The sequence below is a fragment of the Pithys albifrons genome, chromosome 6, assembly GCF_047495875.1.
Source record: "Pithys albifrons albifrons isolate INPA30051 chromosome 6, PitAlb_v1, whole genome shotgun sequence".
In the NCBI taxonomy this organism is placed as follows: domain Eukaryota; kingdom Metazoa; phylum Chordata; class Aves; order Passeriformes; family Thamnophilidae; genus Pithys; species Pithys albifrons.
In genome coordinates, this window is record NC_092463.1 from 11,285,744 (window position 1) to 11,312,817 (window position 27,074).

The 27,074-nt window shown below is 45.8% G+C and overlaps 1 protein-coding gene across 1 annotated transcript in view; it reads right to left on the reverse strand.

Annotated features, from left to right (window-relative positions):
* Positions 1–27,074, reverse strand: part of RCOR1 (REST corepressor 1) — a 91,037-nt gene that overhangs the window by 11,221 nt on the left and 52,742 nt on the right. The window contains exons 4-7 of the mRNA XM_071557479.1: positions 19,987–20,039; positions 15,792–15,953; positions 13,084–13,202; positions 2,979–3,057 (exon numbers count right to left, since the gene is read on the reverse strand). Coding sequence (XP_071413580.1) covers positions 2,979–3,057; positions 13,084–13,202; positions 15,792–15,953; positions 19,987–20,039 — 413 coding nt within the window. The remainder of the gene's footprint in view (positions 1–2,978; positions 3,058–13,083; positions 13,203–15,791; positions 15,954–19,986; positions 20,040–27,074) is intronic.

Consider the following 27,074-nt stretch of genomic DNA (forward strand, 5'->3'; position numbering starts at 1 on the left):
TGCAATTCCCACAGTGCAAACATCCCAGAAGCATCAACATTAAGGAAAAATGAAAGCAGTTTTAAATTACTGTTTTACATGATTCAAAAAATGCAAAGCTTTTTGTGTTGTGGACAAGAAGACAGAGTTCCAGCAGAATAGTTTTTGACAGCTCCAAATGCCTCTAGGCCCCAGCAAAAATTTGAACATCTCTGTCTTGGAAACTCTTGCTTTCCAGGCCACACACATCTCTGTCTAGAATTAAATAAATCCATGAAAACTGGAGAGAATTAAAATACAGGGATTTAGCAGTGTTCCCCTGTTTATTTATTATACTGCTCTCCAGTGCACTTCAGTCTTATAAACCCTCTTAATACAAAGTTCCCTTCCTCAGATTTCACTCTGTAAGAAGACCAAGCTATCTCAAGCCATGTGAAAGCAGAGGATGAAATGGGAGGCATTTCCAGGAACAGGGAAGATATGGAGAAAGCAGTTCTAGGTCATGACCTCAGTATTACAGAGTCACTATCTGAGAAAATCTGAACAACTGCACTAACACTGAAAGTAAAAAGGGAAGATTCCTCCTCCAATGATCCCCAAAAGAGGAAACAAATGAGAGATTTCAGATACTCTGAGAAATCCCAGTATTACTGGGCAAGTCAGATAGCAACCAACACATCTCAGAGCCAAAATAACCATCTCTGCCCGGCTGGGAGAGGGAAGTTCTTTACGGTAAGAGTCCTGGGCTGCGGGCACAACACCACCCCTGCGGGTCTGACCACGTCATTAAAAGAAATATAATGATCAAGAATGAACGTATCCCCCTCCGGGGTACCTGCTCTCCCTCTCTCGGCATTTCCATCAGCCCTGGGTGCAGGCACTGTAAAATCAGAATCAAAATCATTAACATTGGAAAAGATCTCCAGGAAAGCCCAACCTTTGGCCAAACACTACCATGCCAACCAAATCACAGCACTAAGTGCCACGTCCAGTTGTTTTGTGAACACTTCCAGGGCTGGCGACTCCACTACCTCCCTGGGCAACCCACTTCAATGCTTAACAACCTTTCAATGGAAAAATTCTTCCTGATGTCTAGCCTGAACCTCCCCAGGTGTAGCCTGAGGCTATGCCCTCTTGTCCTGTCACTAGTTGTCTGGGAGAAGAGGCCAACCCCCCCACCTTATAGCTGTGGAGAGTGATAAGATCTCCCCTGGGCCTCCTCTCCTCCAGGCTAAACAACCCCAGCTGAACACTGCACAGGCTATGAAGGCTGTCAGCTTCATTTTGCCCTCCAGTACAATCCCTGTCCAGAAGAGCCCCCAAAAGGCTGCCTGACACTGCACACACAGCCACACTGCACGTTTCAGATCAGTTGGAGTGCCATGGCCTGTGTCAGTGTGACAGGGAGGGCACAGAGTCTCCTCCCACACAAGATTTTCCACAGAAATGTCTTGATGGTAACTATCAGCCATTTGATCTGATTTGGCCTTACAACAGATGCAGCCAGGGTGGCAAAGAACAACCTTCCACAGGAAGTTCAGAGCATGTCAGCATAGGTAGGGAAGGAAGAAACTGAGGGGATTGAAGGGAGCTCTTTTACAGATGCAAGCTTTCTAAGAGCTTACAGAGAAATCTAAACTTGAAAATTTGTTAAAATAATGGGAAATGAGAAAATAGCATTATTTAAAAGACACTGGAGAGCTGCAATATGCAGCTGCAACTTAGCCAAGTGAGAACCCTTCCTGCTTGGCTCTTGCTGAGGCTTCTGATAACTCAGTTTCTTGTAAGGATGAATATAAATGGATTCACATCCACTCTGCTCCTACGAAGACATCAAGGGTGCTGGTTCCCTCAGTGGAAGCAACTGCTAGGCTTTTCTGGAAAGTTTAGAGAGCACTCTGGCATGGGTGAAGAACAGATGGGAAGGTTGCGATTTTTCAGTTATTTCCATTAAAAATAATTTGTTGGAGAAATCAATCTCACTGACAGTGGCTGACAAAACAGCTGCTCTAGGACTTTGTTTTGCCTCTGTTAGATCATGTTTTAAAATACTTCTGGTGTGTTTTCCCTACATATAACCCTTAAACGAATTCAAAAAATGAAATAAAATATCTTTGGGAGAGAAATTAGGCTACAAGAAATCAGGAAAGGGAGCTACTTCAAGGAGAGAAGGCCTTAGGGTAAGCATCTTCCTCACTCACACATACAACCCACGCTGCTGCTGAATGGCAAGGTGCTTTTATTTAGTAGCAGATAAACCTGCAGGTTATACATATGAAGTATATGCTTTCTTGTTAAGCATCACAGTTAAAGTTTTCAAAACTGTCATTTTTGTGTGGCTATTTTCATCCAGAACTCTATGCCCACTTAAAATGAAGAAGTTGAAGTGAGATGCAAGTACTACATTTTAAGGAGATGAAATATTCTGCACAGAACAGGTTAAGGCCCCTCTACCAGACAAAAGGAACTGGTCACAAAAAAATTTCCTTTTCTCTTCACCAATGGAGTTTCAATCCTGGTGCCACTGAAATGCTCAGAACTACTGCTGGGGATTTCAGTCCATCAGGAATTTACCTCAGAGTCTAAGCTGTAGACAAATCTGCTCTTGATGGTCTACCCAGAACAAAAGGATGTATTCCCCTCCATCAAGCCATCTCTGTAGGGAGATTTGCTTCTACCCCATCTCCACACAGTTAAGTTGATTTAAACCATCACTGAAGGTAGTTTAAGCTAACGCACCCAAAGAGAGAATCAAAAAGAGTAGAAACAATCACAGACTAGACTATCATGGGATGATAAAGTCTTAAATCTTCCCAGCTCCATCCATAACAACTTATCTATACTTGTCTTGATCTAAGAATAATTCTGAAGACAATTCTTCTTTTCTTGTGTGACAACTACACAAAGCACAAAAAGCAAATTACATGCTGTCAGCTTCTCCATGAAGTAGCTAGTAAGTAAACACTTCATTTGTACAGAAATAAGAAAAAGAATTATACCTCCTTTTTGCTCTCCTTGTTTTGTTCAACTTCAATGTCAATAGGGTTATTTCCATTTGCTTCTTCCATTTCATCCTCACTAGAAGACAAAAGCAAACAGTACTTATTAGTTTGTGAGGTCCTCTTTTTCTATAAGTAGCATGCTAAAACAAATGCATGGATGTAATATCAAGTCAAACAGTTTTCCCCAGTTTTATTCTCAGGATGTGCTTTTTTGTAGGGCGTTGGAGGATTTATTGTTTTATTTGTTTTTGGTTTAAGTCAGTAAATTCTTAGTTGTGAAGACACTACACAGAGGAAGACTACTCAATAATGTACTTAGGCAAAATAAGTCTGCACAGATGAAGGCAAGAGATACAAGATTAATTCCACAAGTTATTTTTTAAAGAACATGGAACATTGAGCATTTTAACTTTAGGCAAATAGAGACAAAAAGAAAGACTGAGAAATGCAGCAAGTAGTTAAAACATGGATTTTGTACAATTCCTTAACATTTAGCAAAACAGACATGGACAAGATGAACTCCCTCATGAAAAAGCATAAAAAATGTTTGGTTGGTTTGTTGGGGGTTTTTTTGTTTGTTTTTCAGTGACAGTCACGTTTTATTTTTGCCTGGAAAAGAAAAAGACTATCAGTTACAGAATAATAATAGGTGTGAAATTGGGGTCACATCGAAAGTGACCATGGCACACCTGTCCAGTTTAGCCTCATTGGAATTTTAATCACATGTTAAATCAAATGTATTTTCACCATTCAGAATCTTTGTACTATACACAACTAAAGTTAATTGCACCATTTGAAGTTATGCCCAGAAACCAAAGAAATATGCTGATCTAATCAAGCTTCTATTTTTTTTTAATTAAAAACCACACTGCTTTGTCATGTCAAACTTTAAAGCCTGGGCTGAGGAACCACCAGCTGCAACACATATGCCACAGCTTCAGTTCAGGGCAGGGCTGTGCTACAGTGCTGGGCCTAACACCCTACAGCTCGTGGCTGGCTCCCTGTTGCAGCCACATCCCAAGAAGGAAGGGACTGCCAGGTGGCTTGGGCTGGCATCCATCTCCACAAGAGCAAGCACTTGTACAAGCTAATTCTGCTCTCCCAAACCTCCTGGCTCACCAGCTGATTCACAGGACACTTAGTCTCAGTGATCACAATCCTAGGGAACAAACACCCAAGTATTCCCTCCCAGAGCTGCATACTCAAGGGCCCTTGCACACAGCTAAGAACAGCTACTGAAAACCTGGTTTCAAATGCACTGGGAGTTATTTTAGTGACAATCTGAGGAGTTGGGGAATTTCCCTGCCTAGCCACAGAAGAGAAAAAGAGGTATTCAACTGAGATACCTCAGACTGCCTCTTCTCTTAAGCCCATCTCCAAAAAGTCTTCCCTATGTTCTCAGCTTGGTTCAGATTTCAGCCTTTGCTGTGATGATAGTTTGCTCGTGTATTCTAGCAAGTTCCCTAGACATGAGCTAGATCAAAACCCACCCACTCATTTCTGCAGTTTTAGACACTGATCACTACAACACTTCTGAAGTTCTGCCAGCACAGAGTGGCACAGCACAACCTGAAAATCTAGGCACCCTAAACTCACCCGGGGTGGATTCCACACTCCGCGTGGCTGCACTGACAAATCCTTTGGGGGTGTAAGGGTTTGACTATTTTACATAATGGAGGGGAAGAACGGAAATCAAACAGCCAGCTGATGGCCTGGTGCTTAGCTTGCTGTAGATGTAAACCAAATTATGCATTTCCAATCCAGCTGCCTTCCTCAAAGGTTACAAAATCACAGTGCATGGCAGCCCATGCAGTTCCTTCCCGATCACCAGATGTTCTGAGGTGCTGTTCTTCATAGCAAACAGGCACAAGTACCTGAGAGGTGTATTTCCAAATGGCAGTAATTTCATTTATGAGCACAGAACAAAAATAGAGGTAGTATTAAAAGACCCTAAACTACCTAGTACAAGACAAACACATACTCCTTATAAAAGATTCTATACCCTCCATAAATTAACAGGAAAACTGAAAAAACAAAACTAAACTAACTCATTCCCTGGCAGGCTTTGTTTGCTGCTCCTTCAGCTATCAGCAGGTGACTCAGAGGGGAGTTGGAGGCGGTGCTTGCTCGTTAGCAGGAGAGTGAGAAGGCTTTAAAGGGAGGGAAGGGAGCTGCTTGGCTCATTCCCTGGCAGGCTTTGTTTGCTGCTCCTTCAGCTATCAGCAGGTGACTCAGAGGGGAGTTGGAGGCGGTGCTTGCTCGTTAGCAGGAGAGTGAGAAGGCTTTAAAGGGAGGGAAGGGAGCTGCTTGGCTCATTCCCTGGCAGGCTTTGTTTGCTGCTCCTTCAGCTATCAGCAGGTGACTCAGAGGGGAGTTGGAGGCGGTGCTTGCTCGTTAGCAGGAGAGTGAGAAGGCTTTAAAGGGAGGGAAGGGAGCTGCTTGGCTCATTCCCTGGCAGGCTTTGTTTGCTGCTCCTTCAGCTATCAGCAGGTGACTCAGAGGGGAGTTGGAGGCGGGGCTTGCTCGTTAGCAGGAGAGTGAGAAGGCTTTAAAGGGAGGGAAGGGAGCTGCTTGGCTCATTCCCTGGCAGGCTTTGTTTGCTGCTCCTTCAGCTATCAGCAGGTGACTCAGAGGGGAGTTGGAGGCGGGGCTTGCTCGTTAGCAGGAGAGTGAGAAGGCTTTAAAGGGAGGGAAGGGAGCTGCTTGGCTCATTCCCTGGCAGGCTTTGTTTGCTGCTCCTTCAGCTATCAGCAGGTGACTCAGAGGGGAGTTGGAGGCGGGGCTTGCTCGTTAGCAGGAGAGTGAGAAGGCTTTAAAGGGAGGGAAGGGAGCTGCTTGGCTCATTCCCTGGCAGGCTTTGTTTGCTGCTCCTTCAGCTATCAGCAGGTGACTCAGAGGGGAGTTGGAGGCGGTGCTTGCTCGTTAGCAGGAGAGTGAGAAGGCTTTAAAGGGAGGGAAGGGAGCTGCTTGGCTCATTCCCTGGCAGGCTTTGTTTGCTGCTCCTTCAGCTATCAGCAGGTGACTCAGAGGGGAGTTGGAGGCGGTGCTTGCTCGTTAGCAGGAGAGTGAGAAGGCTTTAAAGGGAGGGAAGGGAGCTGCTTGGCTCATTCCCTGGCAGGCTTTGTTTGCTGCTCCTTCAGCTATCAGCAGGTGACTCAGAGGGGAGTTGGAGGCGGGGCTTGCTCGTTAGCAGGAGAGTGAGAAGGCTTTAAAGGGAGGGAAGGGAGCTGCTTGGCTCATTCCCTGGCAGGCTTTGTTTGCTGCTCCTTCAGCTATCAGCAGGTGACTCAGAGGGGAGTTGGAGGCGGGGCTTGCTCGTTAGCAGGAGAGTGAGAAGGCTTTAAAGGGAGGGAAGGGAGCTGCTTGGCTCATTCCCTGGCAGGCTTTGTTTGCTGCTCCTTCAGCTATCAGCAGGTGACTCAGAGGGGAGTTGGAGGCGGGGCTTGCTCGTTAGCAGGAGAGTGAGAAGGCTTTAAAGGGAGGGAAGGGAGCTGCTTGGCTCATTCCCTGGCAGGCTTTGTTTGCTGCTCCTTCAGCTATCAGCAGGTGACTCAGAGGGGAGTTGGAGGCGGTGCTTGCTCGTTAGCAGGAGAGTGAGAAGGCTTTAAAGGGAGGGAAGGGAGCTGCTTGGCTCATTCCCTGGCAGGCTTTGTTTGCTGCTCCTTCAGCTATCAGCAGGTGACTCAGAGGGGAGTTGGAGGCGGGGCTTGCTCGTTAGCAGGAGAGTGAGAAGGCTTTAAAGGGAGGGAAGGGAGCTGCTTGGCTCATTCCCTGGCAGGCTTTGTTTGCTGCTCCTTCAGCTATCAGCAGGTGACTCAGAGGGGAGTTGGAGGCGGGGCTTGCTCGTTAGCAGGAGAGTGAGAAGGCTTTAAAGGGAGGGAAGGGAGCTGCTTGGCTCATTCCCTGGCAGGCTTTGTTTGCTGCTCCTTCAGCTATCAGCAGGTGACTCAGAGGGGAGTTGGAGGCGGGGCTTGCTCGTTAGCAGGAGAGTGAGAAGGCTTTAAAGGGAGGGAAGGGAGCTGCTTGGCTCATTCCCTGGCAGGCTTTGTTTGCTGCTCCTTCAGCTATCAGCAGGTGACTCAGAGGGGAGTTGGAGGCGGGGCTTGCTCGTTAGCAGGAGAGTGAGAAGGCTTTAAAGGGAGGGAAGGGAGCTGCTTGGCTCATTCCCTGGCAGGCTTTGTTTGCTGCTCCTTCAGCTATCAGCAGGTGACTCAGAGGGGAGTTGGAGGCGGGGCTTGCTCGTTAGCAGGAGAGTGAGAAGGCTTTAAAGGGAGGGAAGGGAGCTGCTTGGCTCATTCCCTGGCAGGCTTTGTTTGCTGCTCCTTCAGCTATCAGCAGGTGACTCAGAGGGGAGTTGGAGGCGGGGCTTGCTCGTTAGCAGGAGAGTGAGAAGGCTTTAAGAACATCTCTAGGGAGCGCAAGCGACCCGGAGCGCGGCGAACAGGAGCGGGCAAACAGGGGCGTGGCACGTCTGTGAGGGCGTGGCACGGCAGTTTGCACGGCAGTTCGCACAGGCAGGGCAAACAGGCAGGGCAGAAGCCTAGGTATTTCTGCAGCTTTTTTTTTTTTTTTTTTTTTTTTTTTTTCTTTTCTTTTCTCTCCTCTGTTCATTTGTTTCTTTGTCTCTTTCTACCTTTCCCCCCAGCTTAAGGCAGTCATGCCTCCCAGAAAAGTGAAAGCTGTTGCTCCTGTTACCAGTAGAGGGGTGTCAATACAGACAGAACCCTCTAAAAAGGATGCAGCCACTCAGGCCTCCGGCTGCATAGACTGTCTGAGCCTGGACCTACTACCAGAGGACAGTATGAGAAGTGCCTGCATACGATGTGAGCAGGTGAACGATTTGCTGGGTCTGGTGGCAGAGCTAAAGGAAGAGGTTGATAGGCTCAGAAACATAAGGGAGAGTGAAAGGGAAATTGACTGGTGGAGTCACACCCTTTCCACCCCTAAGGAAGCCCAGCAGGAGGTGGTGAAGCCCAGCCCCTCCTGCCATCAGGCAGACGGAACAAACCATAGGGTTGGGGATGAATGGAAACAGGTGCCTGGTCAGAGAGGCAAAAACACCCCCTCTCGACCCCTTTCACCTGCCAGGGTGCCCTTAAAAAACAGGTATATGGCCCTGGACTCGGGCAGTCTGTTGGAGGACAGTCAGGAGGAGGATCTATCTACAAGATCTTCTGGTTACCCCCAGCCTACCGGACGGGTTACGACTACAGGTAAGAGAAAAAAGAGAAGGGTTGTTGTAATAGGTGACTCCCTTCTGAGAGGAACTGAGGGCCCTATATGTCGGCCAGACCCGTCCCACAGGGAAGTTTGCTGCCTTCCTGGGGCCAGGGTGAGGGATATTACCAAAAAACTTCCTAAACTTATCCAACCCTCAGACTATTACCCACTGTTGGTTGTCCAGGTTGGAAGTGATGACATTAATAAAAGGAGTACCAGAGTAATTAAAAAAGATTTCAAGGCACTGGCCCGATCTCTTCAGGGGACAGGAGCACAGGTAGTAATTGCCTCAGTTCCTGTGCTAGCTGGGATGAATGAGGAGAGGTTTAGGAAAGCCCAGCTTACCAACAGGTGGCTTAGGGGATGGTGCTATCGTCAAAATTTTGGGTTTTTTGATCATGGCGCGAACTCCGTGTTGCCCAGTCTCATCAAAGCAGATGGGCTTCATTTATCTAGGGAGGGCAAAAGAACTGTAGCCCATAAGTTGGCAGGGTTAGTTAGGAGGGCTTTAAACTAGGTTTGAAGGGGAAAGGGACGGCAACTGGGCTCTCCAGAGACAGGCCTAAGAGCATAGAGCCTGAGTTGAGAATGAAATCAATGGCCCAGCTGAAGTGCATGTACACCAATGCGCGCAGTATGGGAAACAAACAAGAGGAGCTGGAAGCCATAGTGCAGCAGGAAAACTATGACATAGTTGCTGTCACAGAAACGTGGTGGGATGAATCACATGACTGGAGTGCTGCTATGGGGGGCTACAAGCTCTTCAGAAAAGACAGGCAGGGAAGGAGAGGTGGAGGGGTGGCTTTATATGTTAGAGAGTCTCTTGACTCTGTTGAAGTTGAGGTCAGCAGTGACAAGGTTGAGTGCCTGTGGGCCAGAATCAGGGGCAAGGCCAACAAGGCTGACACCCTTGTGGGTGTCTGTTACAGACCACCCAACCAGGATGATGAAGGGGATGAATTATTCTACAAGCAGCTGGCAGATGTCTCAAAATCTCCAGCCCTTGTTCTTGTGGGTGACTTTAACCTGCCAGATATCTGCTGGGAGCTTCATACTGCAGAGAAGAGGCAGTCAAGGAGGTTCCTGGAGTGTATAGAGGACAATTTCCTTCATCAACTGGTAAATGAGCCTACCAGGGGGAAGGCCCTGCTAGACCTACTGTTTACAAACAGAGAGGGGCTGGTAGATGATGTAGTGGTTGGAGGCCGCCTGGGGCATAGTGACCATGAAATAATAGAATTTTCAGTCCTCAGGGATGTAAGGAGAGTCACCATTAAAACCTCTACCTTGGACTTTCGGAGAGCAGATTTTGGCCTATTCAAAGAACTGATTCAGAGCATACCCTGGGAAACAACCCTTAAAGGTAAGGGGGTCCAGGAGGGATGGACATGTTTTAAGAGGGAGATTTTGAATGCACAGCAACAGGCTGTCCCAGTGTGCCGAAAGGCCAGCCGGAGGGGAAGACAGCCAGCTTGGTTAAATAGGGAGATTCTGCAAGAAATCAGGGATAAAAAGAAAGTTTACAGACTATGGAAAAAAGGGCTGGCTACTTATGAAGAATTTACAGATAGAGCTAGGTCATGCAGGAAAAAAATTAGGGAAAGAAAAGTGGAATTTGAAGTAAATTTGGCTATTTCAGTTAGGGATAACAAAAAGTCCTTTTATAAATACATTAATAACAAAAAGAGGGGCAAGGAAAACCTCCATTCTCTGTTGGACTTGGAGGGAAATATAGTTAAGGAAGATGAGGAGAAGGCTGAGGTACTTAACACCTACTTTGCCTCAGTTTTCACCAGTAAGACAGGTGGCCCTCAAGACAACTGGCCTCTGGAGCTGGTAGACAGGGAGAGGGAGCTGAATACCCCTCCTGTATTCCAGGAGGAAATAGTGACCGACTTACTGAGCCAGCTGGATCCTAACAAGTCTATGGGACCAGACGGGATCCATCCCAGGGTGATGAAGGAGCTGGCAGAAGAGCTTGCCAAACCGCTCTCCATCATCTTCCAACAGTCCTGGCTCTCTGGGGAGGTCCCAGATGATTGGAGGTTGGCCAATGTCACCCCAATCCACAAAAAGGGCTGCAAGCAGGACCCTGGCAACTACAGGCCTGTCAGCCTGACCTCTGTGCCTGGCAGGGTTATGGAGCAGTTCATCCTGAGTGCAATCACACAGCACCTTCAGGGTGGACAAGGGATTAGACCCAGCCAGCATGGGTTTAGGAGGGGCAGGTCCTGTCTGACCAACCTGATCTCTTTCTACGATCAGGTGACCCACCTGGTGGATGAGGGGAAGGCTGTGGATGTGGTCTATCTGGACTTCAGCAAGGCCTTTGACACGGTCTCCCATAATATACTCCTGAAAAAGCTGGTAGCCCATGGCTTAGACAAGTGTAGCCTCTCCTGGATTAAGAGCTGGCTGGAGGGTCGGGCCCAGAGAGTGCTGGTGAACGGAGCTGCATCCAGCTGGCGGCCAGTCACCAGTGGTGTTCCCCAGGGGTCTGTGTTGGGTCCAGTCCTGTTTAACATCTTTATTGATGATTTAGATGAGGGGATTGAGTCCATCATCAGCAAATTTGCTGATGACACCAAGTTGGGAGGGAGTGTCGACCTGCTGGAAGGCAGGAGGGCTCTGCAGAGGGATCTGGATAGACTTGAGAGATGGGCTGATTCCAATGGGATGAAGTTCAACAAGGCCAAGTGCCGGGTCCTGCACTTTGGCCACAACAACCCCCTGCAGCGCTACAGGCTGGGCACAGAGTGGCTGGAGAGCAGCCAGGCAGAAAAGGACCTTGGAGTACTAATTGACAGGAAGCTCAACATGAGTCAACAGTGTGCCCAGGTGGCCAAGAAGGCCAATGGGATCCTGTCCTGTATCAAAAATAGTGTGGCCAGCAGGACCAGGGAAGTGATCCTTCCCCTGTACTCTGCATTGGTGAGGCCACACCTTGAGTACTGTGTTCAGTTCTGGGCCCCTCAGTTCAGAAAGGATATTGAGATGCTGGAGCGGGTCCAGAGAAGAGCAACAAGGCTGGTGAAGGGACTGGAGCACAAGTCCTATGGGGAGAGGCTGAGGGAGCTGGGGTTGTTTAGCCTGGAGAAGAGGAGGCTCAGAGGTGACCTCATCACTGTCTATAACTACCTGAAGGGAAGTTATAGCCAGGTGGGGGCTGGTCTCTTCTCCCAGGCACTCAGCAATAGAACAAGGGGGCATGGGCTTAAGCTCTGCCAGGGGAAATTTAAGTTGGATATCAGAAAAAATTTTTTACAGAGAGAGTAATCAGGCATTGGAATGGGCTGCCCGGAGAGGTGGTGGATTCACCATCCCTAGAGATCTTTAAATGCAGATTGGACGTGGCGCTGGGTGCCATGATCTAGTAAATGAGCTAGAGTTGGACCAAGGGTTGGACTCGATGATCTTGGAGGTCTTTTCCAGCCCAATCGATCGATTCTATGATTCGATTCTAAATAAATAAATACCACCACAATGGGGAGAAGAAAAAGAGACAGTCGTTGCAGAGAAGAGAAAGCAACAGAGTGGAAAAAGAGACTCAAGCCAAAGAAAGACAACCAAGTACTGGACAAACTGGCTGGCAGTATTCTCCCTGGCCCTGCCTGTTAAGCAAGTATTGTTGACCCAATGGAGAGATTGGGAGAGGTTGAGTGAGTCATCGGTGTAGAACAGCTCAACCCTAGAAACAAATTTGTTCCCCCTTCCCAAACAGAGTTTGTTCATACAAACTGGGGCCAGCAAGTGGCTCCTTGGGAAGTGCAGCAGCTCCTTTGAGGGAAAAGGTTTTGCAGAATTTTGACCAATTATGTTAAAGTCTTCCAAAGGCAGGTACACCTCAAGTTTGGTCTGCAAAGACATCAGCAGCATTTTAGAGCAGGTTGAGAAGCACTCACATTGAGCAGATGGAGTTGCTGCTGTTCAGAGGGTTATTTCCCCCATAGACACCTCAGGCCTCTGCATTTCTGAGGCTCTGTCAGCTCCAGAACTAGGCAAAGTCACCAAGTGGCAGTTCCAACTGTACAGATATTTACAGCAATTACACACAGGGCCACTGGCTGCCTTACCTTCAAGAGCTTCCATGGTTATCCAGGAGGGTGGAGTTTCAGAAAAAGCAGGAGTCAAGCTCATCTGTTAAAGCTCAGTAGCTGATGACCTCCTGAACACCACCTGACTCACCCAAATCTTAATGCACCCAGCACTCCTTGGGACACCTCTGCCACTGACCTCATCCTAAGTTCCCTGTGCTACCCTCGTCTCAATCACTCAAAACAGAGCCATAACTTCATCTTTCTCAGGGAACAGAGCTTGGCCTGACAGCCTTACCCTGGTTAGAGTTTTCTAAGAGGCAAGGGAAGGGTCTATGTGCATATACATACAGGCTGAGGGGTCCTGCACTGGAGCCTGTTCCCCATATCAGGTGCACATTCTCACTCTACTGAGCATCACAGGGAGGAAATAAAGGCAGATTTCTAGCTCTTTCATTACTTCCTTTTACTGTCCTGCTTATCAGCTTTTCTGGTGCTGCTGACAACAGTGCCAATCAGACTGTAAACAGTTTTAATTTCATTTTCTCCACCCTCAAGCAGTATCAGAGAAAAGGTTCTAGAATGATGGGATGGTAACCAGTGCATCAGAGACAATCAGAAATTGCAGTGTTGAAAAAGGGAGCACACCTAATTACCAGCAGATTCCTTTTGGCTTTAAGCAAAACAAAACATGCACAGCAGGGAAGAGGGGTGGGGAAAGGTGTGGCACCAGGAAACATTTTGGGGAAAATCCTACATCTAGTTTTTTACAAGCTAACAGGAATCTCTGGGATAATCTAAAGAAATGAGTGTGTGGCAATACACAGCCTTTCTGCTTGCAAACCTACCTTTCCTCACGTTCCCTTTTTTGTTTACGAGCATGACGGTCCATCACACTAGTTTTAGTCCTTGTCTTCTTCCAGGAGTAGTAAAATTTCACCAGGCTGGCTATTGATTTGTCAGGAAGCTGTAAATTAAACATGTATCCTTTTATATGTTTATATGTAAAGTAACCCCAGAAGTTCACATACAATTGGTCTGGTTTTGTCAAGGAACATCTGATCTCTCCATGTTGGATTGTCTCAAAGGCTCAGGCAAGGCAATTCTGCAGCCTTTCCAAAAACGAGCTATAGAGGAGTGTTTCAGGTTAGTGCCTACTTTTCAGGACATCAAAATCTCTGAAGAGCATCTCAGCAAGCCTCCACTCACCAGCCAAGGAGCTGGTTCCCTTCAAAACAGAGGAACATAGGAAGAGCAAATCCAAAATGAGGCCTTGAAACTGAGATAACAGTTTTAAAAGCCAACACAGACACATGCAAACAACCACAGGAACTGCTGAATTGCAGTCCCAAGCATATCTTTGATGTTTGATTAAATAGGTTTATTCACACCATTCACATGATGAAGTCTGTTCAAAGGTCTCAACAAAGGATGTTCTCAAAAGGTGAATTGTTACTGGATGGTGATACTGAGGATACAGAAAAACACAAGTCTCAGAATTACGGTTTTTTGTCCTCTTACACTAATGCCATTACCCTGTAGCTATGAATAAAAAGTCTGCCTCCAAAAAGCATAAAACAACATTATGACTAATTCTCTACTTCTGAAGTACTCTGCAGGGATGTTCTTACAGAGGACTTCTAAAAGGTAAAAGTCCAACATTTCTTTGCTGAATAAAATATGTTTTAGTTAAGTGTCCGATTCAGCTTGGAGGGCAGAATGGGTGGGGCTTAAAACTGTGAGCAAGAGCCAGATGTCTCTTGTTCAGATACTGCAGTTTAAGTCTTCACTTGTGATAAGCCTGGTTCTCAAACTGCAGATTGACTTTATGCCCTAATAATGGATCACACCAGAACCACCCCTCCCGGCCCACAGCTGCACACAGGCAGAAATCCATCTGTGCTGGCAAAGCACAGGTGCTGTGTCGAAGTGTTGCCAATAGCCATGCAACAGGCTGTATGCTGAAATTAAGAGTTCCACAGAACAAACTCAGGGAAAAGGCTGACATCCATTTGGCTACAAACCCATGCTGAGTGTGCCAAAAATATCAGAATCAGCTTCAGTAAGTAACGTAACTTGCTCTTCATTCTCTGGCTTTGATGATTTCTTCCCTCAGTTCAAAACTGTCCTGGTGCTAATGGGACACCATACATAAACTAACAACTAACGTGCTCCCAAGCCATTGATTCCTGTCCCCTGCTAAACACAAAGCTTCATGCCCTTTAATTCCTTTCATGCAAGATGGCTTTCCTGGGAGCAACAGTGAAAAAGTATCATTACCTCAGGAACAGTGCATTAACTTGCCATCCCTGTACTTGAATGCATTTCACTCAGGGACAGTCACGCTCCTGCACATAAACTGAATGGCAAATTTCTTGGTTTACCATTTAACCAAGCAACAGGATGGGCTTCAAGTTCTTTTTTTCCCCAAGGACATTCCTCCCCTCTTTCCCCTCTCCGCTATATAAACAAAGAGGGATAAAGAAGCTTCATTCTTCAGCAGTTCCACAATTCTCCAGACTGCCTATAGTCTGGGCAAGCCATGTCATCTAACCAAAGGGAGAGGGAGACCCTAGGACTCAAAGAACTTTTGGAAATTAATGTCAGTGAAGGAGGGCATGAGGAGAATGAGTCTCATCCTGTCACCCTCTTGAAAAGGGACATGGCAATTTTCCTTCATCCTTGGAAGGCAAGTCACCTTTCGCTTCTCAGCAGGATCAGCAACATGGACCTTCAGGTGTGCTTTCAAAGAGGCTGAACAGCCAGACTGCAACAGCATACACTCACTTCAAAGTGTTACAGCCAATGTAACTGGGTCCTGCTGGAACACTTGAGAGGCACTTTACTGAAGGAGAGCAAAGAACAAAGTCTGGTTCTCACCCAGGTGATGAACTTGAAGACACTCTCAAGATACAATTAATAAAAAACTTTTTACATCCTATACTCTCCCTTTTTCAAAAGAAAATTGCACACATCCTAGTACCTCCCTTTCAGGCAGAAACCTACCCCTGAAGTTTTCAATCACAGTTTAAAACAATATCCCTACCAACCAAAAGCAAGGGACTGAATGCTTGCAATGATGTATCAACCTCCACCACAGCATCCACTGATAGTCCCAAATCACATTAAGCACAGACTTCATAGTTAAATAAAATTAGTTCCTAAAAAGCAGGCTGTAAGAAAGGTAATCAACTTTGCACAGAGATGATCTTTACTCTGTGTGTGTGTGTGGGCACGTGTGTATAGACCGTGCCTGAGCTCCAGCTGAGACAAACACTACCATAGCACACAGGGAACTGAAAACTGTAATTTCCATAATTTCCAACCAAAAAAAATGCACAGTCAAAGTTTATTCTGTACCAGTAAAGCACTTCAGGAAAACACTTCTACAGAGACTCTGGAAACAATATTGTTTCTCCTTGTTCACAGTAGTATCTTCCCTCTAACAACCCCTTTGGCCTCTCCCAGGAGCATTAGACGTGCCTTCAGTACAATCAGCACTGAAGATGATGGTTCAGCCGTCTGTTCTACTGTTCAACTCTGTGACACCACTTACCATCTGCTGGATCCTGTGAAAGGTTTTCCCATGGAAACTGAAGGCCTGTTCAAACAAGACCTTGTCTTCCACTGTCCACTCATCTGGGAACGGAGTGAAGTTTGGCAGATCTGCCAAAGACTTCTCAATGTTGTGCTTGTGCCAAAACAGCATCCCAAGAGCCTAGAAATAACACAGACACCAAGAGGACAACTGTAATCAAAAGAAAGATTACTGGAAAATGGAAAGGGAGAGCTACAACATTTTTATCAGGCAATATATTAGGCTTAATTTTAATTCTCAGCTACATCAGACGCTTTTGGGAGTACAAGAAACCTGCAATCTGACCCCCACCTAGGCTGTGAAGACTACACAGGTAATCATAGGAGAGCAGCAACAGAAAGATGGAAGAAGAAAAGAAATTACTCCAACTTGACTGATCATGGTATGCACATAAAAGCTAGGCAAAGACTTGAGATGTCTACCTAAAAACCAAGCAGGACAAAAGGCAGTTTCTTGCCAGTGCTGAACTCTTATTTCCTGGCAATCAGGAGGATGGTTTAGTTGACATGGGGTTTTTATGGTTGCTTAGGGAATTCTTTCTGAGGGGCACAGGGAAAAGGGGAAGAGGATGGGAGAACTGGAAGAAGGAAAGGCACAACCCTGACTTGCTGCTAAAGTGCCCCTGGCCCAAAGGAGTAAATTCCACTCAATTTGGGGGGCTGTTCATTTTTCCCCTTGCAAGACACCTTGTTTCACTGCTGTAATCTCATGTCAGTTCCAGAGACAAAGTGCATGTCCTGCACTTCAGCACCTGCAAACCATTCTCCTTCTGCTGCCTCCAAGAGGCTCATGTGCACCCCCCACAGCTCCCAGGGGTGCACAGCCCCTGTGTTTTATGACACATCACTACCTCTGGCATGCCAGCAACCACTGCGAGTCATTTTGGGAAGGCCTGACTCTGCAGAGCTAAAAAACAGCCTTTCACAATGGCTGTGAAGTGAAAACAATCCCTAACATGCTGAGTAAAACATAAGAGTAACCTGCTCATCATATGCAAACTCAGTTCAGGTTTCACAGCCATAGTTACCCTCTTCTAGTAGTTTCGCCCTGGCTGCTCAGCATTACAAAATCCCTGCAGATCTGGGGTTTCCCCATTATGGTTTGCTATGCAAAAAGCAGTTCCTTTATGGGATCTTGCACCCTTGAGATTTTGCAGAGAGCATGCATATAAATGTTAGTGTTATCCAAGGTCTTGCCTGGACCTTACTGGCCACTCAGTGCTTCCCAGACACCCTCTCCTCCCTTTTGCCATCATGCAGAACAAGGAGTAGTCTTGACTGCATCACAGGCACTCGAGATGTCACAGGAGCCACACAACCACTCCAGTAAGCAGGGGGCCAAAGAAAGTATTTTGCAATCATGAAGGACTGAGGTTTCTCTCCCCTGCCATACTTTTCAGCTTCAGACACAAACTGTACCAAATATCCCTGTGAGGAAGCAAGAAAAAAACTAAAGAGCAAGACATTTTGGGAAGGCAGAGTAGCATTAAATAGCACTGAGATGCTAGCAAGGGCTAAGAGGACAGCTGCTTACACAAAGCAAAAGGTAAACAAAAAGATTTTCTTTACAGGCTTGTTTTAACAGGAGAGCAATATTCCTCCTTCATCCTGTATTGCCCTAGAAGAAGTCTGCACTCGTGCACAGGTGAGTACACAGCTTTCCCAGACTCCTTTGTCCCAGGCCGGCAGGAAAGCACAGCTCACAGTCAGACCTACTGTAGTGCTTTCAAAAGCCAGTGACTGCTACAGCTCAGCACAACCCCCAACAGCTGTTTGCACCACCAGATGACGTGGTCTTGCCCTCCCAGAGCTCGCTGGCCTGTGGTAGCCTGTCCTTTGCCTGTCCTTCCACTGGCCAGGCTGCAGGGACTCCCACCAGCACACCCCTGAGCCTCCAGCCATCATCCAACAGCAGCAGAGCCAACAACAGGGCACTGGGCCACAGGCAAGGGGAGGGAAGGAACAGCGCCAGGAGCTGCACGTGGGGCAGATGTGGCCAGCTGGACGGGAACACTGCTGGGAGGGGAGGGCCAGCACACACCTCAGCACCCTCTGCCAGCAGCTCACCATGCCCTTCAGCTGACTGGCACCTCCCAGTCCGCAAAGGGAGGCTTTGGGCAGTGGGCACAGGTGGAAGAATGGGAATCTCTGAGTAATGACTGTCAGCCAAGCCACCCGGACAGAGGTCCAAAGAGACTGGCTGTTGGGGGGATGTGCACGTGGGAGAGAGCTGCCTTGGCCAGTAAAGCCCAGAGACTGACCAATGGCTAAAGCAAGCTCTGACTGGCTTCAAGGGAATCTGTATCAGCTTGCCCACAGTTATCCAGTCAACAGCAACTCTGATGATACCTGCTGAAGATTGTGTGTCCCATGGTGACACAACAAATCATCCTGATTTGAAAGCATTGGACACTTGACCCTATAATACAAAATGAATACCTGCCTTCCAGAGCAATACAAGATAGATCCTCTCTAGTTATTTCCTGAAAGTGTCTAGTGTAGCTGTCTAGGAAATCCCAAAGGACCTGGGAAACATGTTTAACTCAAGAGTATTATGTGAGAGTACTGTAGAAGGAACGAAGAAATTTTTAAAGTAGGGACATTTTTACAAGTTGTTCAGCCACTTTACATCCTGGTGTGGCAAGTCCTGCAACTTCCACTTCTGTACATAGAGAAGAGAAAAACGGAGAAAAATACTTCAAGGAACAAGTGGGAAGTCTGTATTTCCAACATCAAAATGAACACAAATCTCTGCTAGCTAAATTTAAGTTTTCCAAATGACAAGAATTCAGTGGGGTTTTTTAAAATTTTCAAGCTTCATTTTGATCAGCCTTTTGTATCAGTCTATACATTCCAAACATTACTTCTCCACTAAAATAATGAAACCCATCTCTATTACTTCAAGACCATCCCTCTTGGCAAATATTACTCACAATATCCAATATTAGAGTATACCCATATCGGCAGAAGAGAGTTACCATCTCTATGTTCATTTAAAGTTCACAGCTTTTTGATGCCTTCATGTTCCTCTTATTGCTATTTTCTGCTCTTAAAAACTACAATTATCAAGTCTAATCATTCCTGGGTTTGCTGGAAATTTTACTGGCTAGCTCAATTTTGATGTTCTTGTTCAGCAAGAAGTCTTTTTGAGTATGAGTATCAACCACTGAAAGTCTGACTCAAAGATGACAGCAGAATCATTCAAACAGAAGCCCTTACCCATCCAAATCATTAGTTTCTATGCTCATGGTCTCTGATTGAACAATTTCACAAACTTTCAAGTTTTCATAGAATCCCTTTACCATAGAGACAGTATGTGATTTGACAAGACAGTAAGTCATGAGATCCCCTGCCTTCCCTTTCCGGGCAAGTATTAGTGCATAAGGAAACTCCAGAGAATTCAGAAAAGTTTCCCAGGCACAGATCTACTCATCTCCCCAAAATGTGTTGAAATCAACGTTACTTAACAAAGAAAAGATTAGTACACAACCCTAGACCACAGGGAGTAAAGGGGAGGTCTGTTCCTCAGACCAGTTTCCCACCCCTAGGCTACAGCTACTGGCTAAGTCAGCGACAGCTGGGAAAGTTAATCCACCGTTATTGCACCAACAGCCAAGGTGCTCATCTATGAAATACAAAATGATTTGCCACACAGTTTTAAGGTAAATAACTGTGGATATTGGTTTGCCTCAGAAAAGCCTATGATGGTTCAATAGGTCATTAATAACTGCCAAGACATCCATGAAGCAGAGATGAAGCAGTCAGCTGGAAACTGCAATGCAATCAGGCAGCTGTCCAAAGACAAGCCAATCTTTTTAATGCTGTTTAGGGGTTCAGAAAGTGTTCAAGAGGTATTCACCAGAGGAAGCATAACACTTATGGCCAGACTGTTAGAAACTACAATGGTTTTGCTTCTCTTCTTTTGACTCTTCATGTAAAACTAGGGGGGAACTCCACATCCCCAGAAAAAACTACAGGTGAACTCCGTATCCCCAGAGCACAGTTGCTATTAGGAACAGTCAGTTTGGGGACAAGTAGGAGGGGAGAAAACACAGTCAGTATGGAAGTAGCAGTGTAGGCAGTCACTTCAAGTAATGTTATAATACAAGCTGAAAAACATTTTAAAATTAAGTAAGTATTCAAAGGGTTGTTACCTGCTCCATGTTGTATCCATGCTTCTCTTTAGCAATGGCAATATATTCATCCACTGAAAAACAGAGAAAGTAAAAAAAACATTTCATATAATGATCTCATCTCCTCTTCCCTTGCCCTTCCCAGTCTAAAACCCATATTTGCAGCTCTGATTTCAGTCCTCAACAGAGAACTCTCAAGAACAGCTGCTGTTTCCAACACTTCAGGAAAGAAAGGAAACAAAAGAAAAAAAACCAGTCACCAAACAAACTACTACATATTTTCCTTAACAAGTCTAAATGATGCTTGATATCCAATCCAATTCCAGTACTTCTGAAACACAGCACACCTATTTCAGAACTTGTTCACCAAAACTGTAGACATGACTGCATCAGCCACTTTTGGGAGGGGGGGGTGTTTGTTTTGTTGTGGGTTTTTTGTTGATTGGTTTGTGGGGATTTTTAAACCCCAAAAGTAGTTGTTTTCTTAAGGAAAAATATCCCCAAACACAATCCATACCTTCCAGTACTGCCAGACTCCCTAGTGATGCACAACCACTGCAGGTATCTTGGAAAATTTTTCAACTCCCAGGCCTCAGCAATTTTCACCTTGGACCAAATCCCACCTCTAGGTCTTATTAGGCTCCCAAAAACTTTTAACCTTTACAATGTGAAGATGCCCTGAGGAATCATATTCTGTATAGATGGGACTAAACCCCCAATATCTCTTTCACTGTCAGTGATTGAGCTTACGTTATATCCCACAGAAGCCACTTGAGAGGACTGGGTGAAAGTCAGTACCAGAGGTGGTGTTCTGAAGTCTGCGCCCTTGTGCTTGGTCATTATTAACCACACTGTAATGATAACACCCTTGAAAATAAAAACTGAGTCTGAAAGGTGAGACTCCTACTTTACCTAATGGAGTGAAAGATAATAGTTGTCTGTAGATCTGCAATGTGTTAGCACTCTGATTTGCAACAAATACACTCAGCCAGAGTTCTCATTCTTCTACAAATTTTGGACTTCATGATGGGTCACAATGAACTCAAAAATCATTCTCCCTTCCTTTCATACAGATACCCAGGGAGGGATGGAAGCAAATTCCTGTACTGAGCACCAAACTCATGGATAGCATGCAAAGCACTCCAGAAGGAAAGATTCTGTGCACTCTGCAGCTAAGGAAGCCACATGGCTTGGGCCTCACAATTAACTTCAGCTCTCAAATGAGCTTCTCCCATGTTTTCTGATTTTTTCTGATTTCCACTCTCATGGAATAGGATGGCACTTCTAAGAGCTTTTCCTTCAAGCTGAGACAGTCCTCAATTCTTCCTTCAGCTATGCAAACTAACCAATAAACTCAAAAAGAACTTGCAAAATAGAAAGGATACATCAGAAAAACACAGCAGGAGAGCTGTAGCCTCTTATTTTCAGCTTGTCATTAAGACTTAAAATCTAGGTACTTAAAAGTAGACATCCCATCTTTAGACTAGTCAATAACATGTGGTAACAGTGCCAGACCTTCATAAAGAAAGGAAAAGCATTTATTAACTTTCACAAGAGGGCTTTGTTAAGTGCCATGGAAAAGGATGTGAGAGTATTGATACAGTCCCACATTGTGGGATGCAATAAACACAGGCACAGTTCCACATCAGCAAGGACACTCCATGAGGTTCTTGTTCTTCTAAGCTGCCACCTGCACCAAATGGCAATTCCCACAGGGCTGATGAACTTGTTTGTTGGTCCATGATCTGGATAGATTCAGCAAAAGTTTTATCAGCCCTTTGGAAAAAGGTGTAGCCACAACAATTCATTTGCACTGCTGCAGCACAAACACATCTGTTTCTTCAAGTCAAATTGTTTCTAAGGACCATGCTGAGCTGGGATGAAAACCATCCCTTATTGCAAACAACTGTTTCTTGCATAAGGCAAACATAATAAAATAGTTGCAGAGGCAGTGGAGGTGATTGGGACAGTAACAGAAACATCCTAGGCTGAATGTGCTGCGTTGCCTAATAGAACATCCTGAGGGCTATCAAAAGCTAGGACAAACCTTGAAATCAGCTTTGCCACGGGGAAAAAAAACCAACTTGCAAAACCACATCCCAATGGGGCGAACATGATCCAGGAAGGCCACACAGGGTAAACAGGGACAGAGAGGGGAACTGCCTCAGATACACACCATCCCTTCCCTCCATATGCCAAATACAGCAGGGAACATCAGTAAGATGTGAGCAGAAGAGCAATTTCAGGTGCTTCTGGAGTTATAGATGGTTATAAAATCACAACGAAAACAGAGGCTGCCAGGAAACCCTCCGTGCAGCATTTCCCTGTACTTCAGCTAAATGCTCTCAGCTTCCTTAAAACAGATATTGCACATGCAGTGTAACATATTTTCTCTAAGGAGGTGAGAGAAGGAGGGAAAGGAGCTGAATTCTCTGAAGTCCAAGGCTGAATTAAGCTCCTGAATGCTAAGTACTGCTGCATTAACTACCTCGCTTTCACCATGGCAAGATCTACGGTTCCTCATTTGACTTCAGCATCTTATCCTTTAATATATACAGAGAAGAGATGAGGTCGTTCTCCTTTCCAGCATATTACCATTTTTATGCCAGATGTTGCAAGTAATGGAAACATACTTGCTCTTCAGCCCCCCAGAAAATCATTACAGCATTTTCTCTCCTAAGTGAGCAAGAATATTAGCAAGGTGCCCAAATATCAATAGGATTTCTCTACAATCAAGTCAATACACCACTGAGCCAAACAGTAGATTATGAGTGACTGGCCACCATGAAAGGAGGCAAGGTGCTTTTTCTGTCCCAGTAGGTTCTGTAACACATCAGTATTAGATCTCATTGTTACAGTGGAAGAAGAGAAAAGAAAAATAAGAAAAAGGCAATGAGACAGCAAATTGACCAAGAGCACACAGCAACGATCTTTCTATACACCAGGAGAGTGAGTGTGGGTGAAGGAAGGACAAGGAGTACACCATTGTATTCTCCTCTTGGCTTGTTTTCTGCCTACCTACTGACAATATAGTCCATTCTGCTTGACCTTTCTTGGCTAATTGTGGGCTCACTTACTTTGATGCTTGCACCATCTGAGAGGTATGACAGACCCTTGAGCAATCCTTCTGATTGCTCTTTCTTTACCAACCCCCTCCGTATGAAGTAAGCAAGGAAGAGCATGGCACCATCTGAGTCACAAGATCTCTTTAGTCTCCCATACCAGTAGAGCCTGGAATTGTCACAGCTTAATGTTTTACATGCCACACCAGATAAACAAGTGCCCTCTTCCATCTCTGCCTTCCCCACGCACCTCTAGCAAGCACAGGGCAGCAGGCACATGAAATTCTGCTCTGCTGCATTTCAGTGGCATTCAGTCACGCTCAGTGTGCAACCCAGCAATCTGTTTAGACACCACGGTTCAGAGCCAGAGGAGCCTGGGGCAGAGCCCTGCTTACACCAGAAGAGACAGTTTGCCAGCACAGCTCTTCAGTGCTTTCCAAACCAGAAAAAGCTAGAGCAGCAAAGTAACCCCATCCCATTTCCCCAGCACAAAATACATCCCTATGCATTCTTTCTACCAGCATAACTTTTCCCCAAACAGGGCAGACAGGAGTATTTTTCCTTCCATCCAACTCATGTCCCTATGCCAGAAAGATATTTCAACAGACCAGGCCAAAAATACAATGATACTTGAATAGAAACAGTTATGTGACACGGGAGATGCATTGCCTCCTGTGAAGGCTCTTGTTGCTACTAGAAACCAGATGAGGGGAGGGACAGAAAGAACCATAAACTGGTATTTCTTTACCTACTTGGCTACATTTCTTCTCTTGCATGCATTTTAGCTGTGTGGGAGAGAGCAGCATCCCCCTGTCCAGCCCACACCCAAAATGGAGCACGCACTGGCCCAAAGAGCCCTTTCCTACAGCCAGTCACGCTCAGGGAGGCAGCAGAGGCACAAAAGGCAGGGACACAAAGGGAACAGAGCCTCACATACACACTCTGACCAGCAAAGAGGCACAGAGTGCTCAGATGCTAAAACACACCTCTCCCAAACATATGAGATGACCAAAGGACCCTGGGTGTAGTACTGACGTAGTCGAAGAGATAAGGGAAATGGAAGAGAGTGGGAAAGGAAGCAGAGAAAGATGTTTCCACTCCCCTGCCATCCAGAGAGGAGAGTTTGACCAAAATAGTGGCACCAACTCCCTGAATTTTTTGTTCCTGTTTCCAGCCACCTTTCTCACAAACACTTCTCTTCTGCTAACCATCTCACTGAAAGAATTTCTCACCAGAGGCAAAAGAAAGAGGACTGGCTTGGATGACAGAGGGAAGGAGGAACAAGAGCAAACAACTGCATTGCTGATTTTCAGTCCCGCATCCTTGAACAGTGAATTGAGAGATGTGTAAAACAGGAACATTAATTTCACGGGGTAGCTGAACTCTGAAAAGATAAATGCCTCAAAATAATGACTCTACTCATCACCATTTGATCACATTACAATTTTTCTGAGTGGATCTTACTGAAGAATTTCTCCCCCCACACCCAAATTGCTTCTTAATGGCCCCACAAGGATCACATCATGTTCAGTGGACTCAGTGACCCCAAGGAGGGTTTGTAGCATAAGTGAGTGTGCTAAAGCTTATAGAAAGCAACAGGAATGCAGAGGTAGGGCTGTTGCTGCAACCTCAGTTCACCCCCATTACTAGGGTACTGCAGGAGCTGTGAACACTTTGCATATTACGTGATGCAATACCCTGACAGAACAGGGTGAAATGAGGACAAAAGCAGCATCCTTCGCAGCCTCACTAGTGTGCTTCACAGGGTTTGATCAATGTTGGAACCTGCAAGGAATTCTGGATGTTGCTATACATCTCTCCCTCCCCTCCATCTCCCCTGAGAACAGAAACACACACAAAAAAGAAAAGCATTTAAAAAAAGCAAAAAAGTCAAGACCCAAACCAAAACAATACTATATAAAGAAAATAAGGACATGTAGACACACATGTGAAATTTTTTCACATTTCAAAACACAATTACATTGGTACACAAACAAGTAAGCACAGTTTTTGCCTTGACTATAAAAAATGAGCAGCTGCATTGCCGTCCCGCTGCCCTGGCCGCACTGGTGGAACACTCCTGCCACCTTGTGGTCTCAGCTCAGGAGAGGAAGCTGCCAAAAGCACACGAGTTTGGACAACTGTCTCCCTAAAGTTAGCTGCAACTGGGAGCAGAGAAAGCAGGCAGAGATGAAAGAATGAACAAAATCACACAAAAGAAAACAAAGCCACCTGATCCTAGAAGTCTTTCTAACCTTATTCATTCTACACGTCTATTCAAAAAGGGTTTTTGCCTTGGAAAAACTATTTCCTCTTCTTGGTACGATATGATGTGTGTAACAGGCAGGAGAGGAGCAGAGAGACAAAGCACAGACGTGCTTTGTGTCCTGTGCTGCACCCCTTGGGCAGGCACACAGCCTTCTTTCACACTGTGGCTAAGAACACAAGAGTGCTAGTTACAGACACAAGGGCAACATAAAAATCACTTCATGCAACTGAAGGTACAAGAGGATTTAGGCCTCAACTCCACTACATCAGCAGCAGGTGAGGAAAAAGTCTGGAGGCAACTACAAGGCAAAGGAAAACCTACCTTACCTGGAAAAGCTTACTCGAATAGGAGCAAGAGATAATATCCGTAGCAAGGCATGACAATTGCACAGGATGTACCAACCTCCCACCCACTTACCTCCCTGTTGCTCAGATTTCACTTGTACAGCACCTCCTGTCCACACATGAAGGACCACAGGGTGACATCAGAAGTCTCCTTTGGCAGTAGGGCCAGATTAAGCACCCCTGTCCTCCATCCAACTCTTTCCACCTGGGAGCACAAACACTCATCTGCACTCCCAGGGAACCAGACTGGCAAACTATTCCACCTGAAAAACCCACTCCCAGCACATCAGTTTCCTCACTCAGGCAGCAGTAGAAGCCGTAAAAGCATTGAGGGGTAGCTGAAAGCAGGGAGATGCTCTCACCTCCCAGAAGAGAGTCCCAGACCCTCATGTCATCAGCCCTACCTACCCAGGCTGCCCTCTTGTTCTGCACCAGCTCCAGTGCTTTACACTCTTTATAAGTTTATACCATGTTGCAGACCACATACAAATCACTTTGTTGGGAGATGATACAAGCCTGAGAAGAGATGAGCCCCCTTAGTTCCAGCAAGGGATGAGGCTGGGACAAGCCAAAAGTGCAATGCATTCCCTGCCCCAGCACAGTGGCAGGGATGAGCAGGTGGGTAGGAACAGGCATGGCTATGTAAATTTGCACTGGTAAGGAAAAAGTTGCTCACAAAACTGCACCTGGAGTCTGGAAAGTGCAGCCCTCGAGAAAAAATATCAAGGAATAAAATGGAGTGTTCCACTGCTAGGAAATCTAATACCTTTTAAAAGGTCTAATACACCTAACAAAAAGCTTCCTCTGTCCACACAAAGGCAACCAAATCCCCAGGCAGTGCCCAACTAATAAGCTAAAAAGAAGCATCATATTTCCTACTCCCAATTTTAATTACTTTCATACCTCTCTTTCCATAGTATGCATCCAAGGGCAAGTTAAAATTGAAACCCCAGTGATGGGTAAAGATCAGCTCATCTGCCTTTATATTTTGCAGCTAGCAGGCTGTACTACAGACACAGGTGTACTGACAAATTACCAGGGTTTTTGTTTATCACCAAAACTATATTAAACTCTTTATCAGGAAAGGCCTTCCTCTAATAGACATGTGCTACTTTTAAAGCTTTTACCAACATGTGTTCGTTCCTCAGCTGACACCACCACATCAAAGAAAGGCCTAAGACACCGTGTATATCCATGGAGTGGTGTATTAATGAGGATCATTAATAAGGAAAGGCCAAACGGCTGATGCTCTCTTGCTCTCTGCTGCTGTTCTCCCTCAGAAAGGCCATGTGGATGCCCATTTTAAGGACATCCATGGAGGACCCTCTGAGAAGAAAGACTGCTTCTTATACATCCATCATGTTCAACGTTCAGTTATAAACTGGCTCCACTGTGGCACTGAACACAATTCTACTGGAGGGATGGCACAGGTTT